The following is a 4,499-nucleotide window of genomic DNA, read 5'->3' as shown; positions in this document are numbered from 1 at the left end:
ACTAAAATGTACCAACTGAAAAACAGGTACGCGCGTTAGCAAACTCATATATATATATATATATATATATATATATATATATATATATATATATATATATATATATATATATATATATATATATATATATATGTGGATATTTACAAATGGAAAAGAAGGGTGAAAGGTTAGTTACTTAACTGCACAATTAATGAGATAGTTTTTACATCTGTATTTTTTTCTATATATAGAAATTATATTAATTAAAAATAATTTATTAAAAGACCCATAGTTAAATATAAATAACTAAAATACTAATATATATATATATATATATATTTATATATATATATATATATATATAAATATATATATTCATTTAAATTAGTGAAAAAAATCTTTTTCGTAACAGCAGATACACAAGAATCCAAATTCACATAATTCATTATCTTCGTCAGCACAATGATGAACAACCTCAACAATCATTATAGACACCACTCCAAGCAAGCTTCACCAACGTGAAATTGTTGTACTGCGTATAAATTTGCATTGCGCATGAAGGAGATCTACTACCCCAAACAACATATGAAACTAGATCGCTTTATGCATCGCTGCGAAACGTGACCTCACTAGATATTCAATGCGCTAGCGGCCTTCATTAGAGAAGGCAACACCTCCATGAAAGTGACAATACCTTCTATTCAGATCTCGTTCACACTATGCCAAATTGGGAACCCTCTTATTATATATAAAAAAATTATTTTTTATATTAATTATAATTAAAACCAGTATAAAAAATTTTCTTATTTATTATAAATATGTCACCGTGTCCACTTTTTATATCAATTATAATTAAAATCAATATAAAAAATTTTCTAATTTATTACAAAAATGTCACTACGTCCACTTCTTAATATAACTAGAATTAGTATAGACTCTTTCCTTCTTTACTACAAAAATATCGCATCACTCATTACCTTCTATATTTTATTTAAAGTTATTTTACCACTTCATTTTTTATACCTATTAATTATAACTGGCATAAATAATAATTATAATAAGTACTTTTACATTAGTATAATATCACTTAATAAATGAAATTCTAAATTTTGTAGTAAAATGAGACTTTTTGTTTTGTTAACAAAAATTGAAAATAAATGTGTAAAAGCATACTTTACCTATTATTAATTCAGCGGAATGGATATACCAGTTAAGATCAAGGCCATGAGGTTATATTTACACAAGTAGAATAAGTGGAAGCATAAAAGGAATGAATTTTGAGTTACTATTCAATCAATACAAATGTTAGAAGCAACAAAAATAATGTCTGTATAATGTGAGAAGCAACAAAAATGTTTATATGGGTAATAATTAAACTATAAAAACTGTTGATAAATCTTCAAACTCCTATAAATATATATACAACAATTGAAGGAAACTAAAAGTGATCGACACTGTTTTCTTCTATTTCATGAATAACCTCCAACTCAAAATTTTGACGTCTTGCCGGAACAACGGTATTTACTGTAGAAGAACCAGAAATATGAAAAGGAGAGAGGGGTGCTACTAACTCACATCCATCCCCTTCAAGCATTTGTACCACAGTTTTCATGGAAGGACGATCAGCTGGGTTCCATTGAATGCACCAAAGTCCTACAATGGCAAGTTTCTTGGCAATTTTAGCATCTCCCTCGTCCTCAAGGCTAATTTGCACATCTTTTCCTTCCACCAAGTTATGGACCCACTCTGGATACAGAACTTGGAAACTGTCCTCAACTGAGACATTGGTATTCTTTCTTCCTCCAACCATTTCTAAGAGCAACATCCCATAGCTGTAAATGTCAGACTTGTAAGACACATTACCAAAGTTCCGAGAGAAAACCTCAGGGGCAATGTAGCCCAAAGTTCCCCTGGCGGCAGTCATCGACACGGTGCTCTGATTTTTGGGACACAGCTTGGCTAAGCCAAAATCAGTGATTTTTGGGACAAAAAGGTCATCTAACAAAACATTGTGAGGATTAATGTCAAAGTGAAGAATTCTATGATCACAACCAAGGTGGAGATACTCAATCCCTTTCCCAACACCAAGACCAATTTGTTGCAACTTCTCCCAACCAAGGAAAACATCCTTGTTGTTCTGTTGAACCAAGAATCTCTGCAACGACCCATTTGGAAAGAAATCGTAGACGAGAGCACGGTGGAACTCATCTGCACAGAAACCAAGCAGGCGAACAATGTTAACGTGATGAATTTTCCCAATGGCTCTCACTTCATTTATGAAATCATTTCCATCTCCCACTGTGTCTTTGAGTATCTTCACAGCAACAAGAATTTCACTAGAGAGCATTCCTTTGAACACTGCTCCATGAGCTCCTTCCCCTAAACTCTCACTAAAACCATTTGTGATTCTCTTGATGTCAGCATAAGTGAACCTGGTGGGCTTCATTGCCCTGTAATCCTCCAAGAATTTTTCTATTCGAGCTTGGTCTTCTCCTCTCTTTTCATAATAGACGTACGCATAAAACAATGCCTTGACAAGAAGCAGCAAAAGTATTAAACCAGCTACTCCTCCTGTGGGTGAAAAAATAAGTTAAACAAATGTGGTTGTTGGAATCAACAAAATAGCAAAACCATAACATAATGATCACTGTAATACTGCATACCTGCAGCAATTTGGACGACAGTTGACGTGGGAATCCTTTTTGTTCGGCAAGCATTACATTCAGTTCCACCGTTAGTACCATTCCTCCATTTACATTTTTGGCCCTGTGCTTCACAGTATCCACAATCAGGTTTTGACCATTCCATAAAAAACTTCTCCTCATAATACGAAAACCACCATTCGACGGAAACATCTTTCAGCTTCGTGCAGGATACTAATCGTGGGTCCACAACGTCTTTGTAGGATGGTAGTAGCGAAATAGGGCACGACAATGAGTCGCAACAGAAGAAGGAAACGTTCAACTTAGGAGGAGGACGACCAAGACCTTTGGGGAATCGGAATGGAGAGATGGATGCATTGCCGAGTTTCAAGAGTTTATCGGGAAGGCAATTTTGGGGGTCATATATTTCAATTAGCGTAGATTTGTAATCAATTTCTCTGACAAACAATTGTATTGGAAGGGTAGGCAGCTCCAGAATGGGCTTATTTTGTTGGGTGCATAACAGACCGAACTCAGGCGGGTAGTCGGTGGTGTGATTCAAGTTTTTATTTCTGAGATAAAATGGAAATTCAATGCGAACTTTGCCACATTTATCGGCGCAGTGGTTCTTGCCGGTCGCAGGATTCCCTACCAGAAACAGCAGCGTCCATAGAAGAGACAGCTTCTGAAAATTAAGCATTTTGTGGTTGATTTTCAGTTTCAGGTTATTTTCTTGTCATATCGAGTTTAACATGGTCGGATTGCGCCGGCTGGATGTACCAGAAACTCCGCCTTGTCTTACTATTCAGTAAATTCAATGACTTCTTGGTCTGAAATTTCTTTTATAAGAAGAAAATGCCAAGACGTGGTATAATTTTACATGAACAAGCTAGATAGGGAAATGACCCGCCGTTTCCTGTCCTCTGGCTGGTGTTTTTGGTGGGATTAATTAACATGATATTTATAGTGCATCGACTGACTGGTTTAAATTTACTTTTTATTAAAAATTAAATTTCAAGATATTAAATAGCTTTAAATGAATAAGCTAGCATAATAATCCGTGTGAATAACCTTACAAATAATGTTTCAAAACTTTTGTTAATATTTTAAATAATTTTGTTGAATTATACCGGTAATGTATTAAATGTGATTAATATACTTATAGATAGTTACATATTATTTAAATTGTGAATACGAGGATTTAAAAAATTATTAGCATCAGTAATTGTTTTCAAAAGTTGATATTTGATTATTTTATTATTTAAGATTAAACATGTTTTTCGTCCCTCAACTAGTAAGCGTTTTTAAGTTTCGTCCATTTTTCAAACTTTGCTTCATTTTGATCATTTTCCTTAGTGAAATTGTAATGTTTAGTCCTAAAAACGGACGACGTTAAATTTTGAGTGAGCTGGCTAACGGTATGCCACGTCTCATGCCATGTGCTCAATCAACTTCATCAACTTCTTCCCATCAACACAAAGAAACCAATCTGTGAGACAACATGGTCGTCATCTCCTCATCAACCATCACCAGAAACTTGTAGAGAACACAAAATCACAAACTAAAAGCAACCAAGAAGCACAAAAATCCATAAATCACATAACCCTAATTACAATTTCAACCCAAATTGCGTCTCGATTTCATCCATCACCAATCACGAGCAGCTCGCATAAGGGCAGAAGCACTCTATTGCCGCCATCAACTATCGCGATCCAACCCTTCAATTAGAAAACACAAAATCCAGAGAACGCAAACCCGCGACCCTCCATTTACCATTCACGAACCTCTTCTCCTGCACACCTGCAACAAACAAAAAACACTTAGAATCGCCACTCAAATTCACGAAGCTCTTAGCACGTCCTTCATCTCCATTGCCTT

General features: G+C 34.8%; 1 protein-coding gene across 1 annotated transcript; it reads right to left on the bottom strand.

The window, feature by feature from the left end:
• Positions 1 to 1,417: 1,417 nt before the first annotated feature.
• On the bottom strand, positions 1,418 to 3,321 carry LOC108336858 (rust resistance kinase Lr10). Its single transcript, XM_017573305.1, has 2 exons — positions 2,643 to 3,321; positions 1,418 to 2,550 (listed from the first exon to the last, which is right to left on the bottom strand). Exons 1-2 carry the CDS (start codon positions 3,319 to 3,321, stop codon positions 1,418 to 1,420), a joined length of 1,812 nt encoding a protein of 603 aa, XP_017428794.1.
• Between the last annotated feature and the right edge of the window lie 1,178 nt (positions 3,322 to 4,499).

This window comes from Vigna angularis, chromosome 7 (genome assembly GCF_016808095.1).
Source record: "Vigna angularis cultivar LongXiaoDou No.4 chromosome 7, ASM1680809v1, whole genome shotgun sequence".
Classification (NCBI taxonomy): domain Eukaryota; kingdom Viridiplantae; phylum Streptophyta; class Magnoliopsida; order Fabales; family Fabaceae; genus Vigna; species Vigna angularis.
The sequence above is the reverse complement of the archived record's forward strand: the minus strand, read 5'-3'. Positions and strand labels throughout refer to the sequence as shown.

Coding starts and splice junctions, on each gene's coding strand:
- LOC108336858 (XM_017573305.1), bottom strand. CDS start 3,321: ATGCTTAATTTTCAGAAGCTGTCTCTTCTATGGACGCTGCTGTTTCTG. Junction 2,551..2,642: donor TGTCGTCCAAATTGCTGCAG/GTATGCAGTATT, acceptor TTTCACCCACAG/GAGGAGTAGCTGGTTTAATA.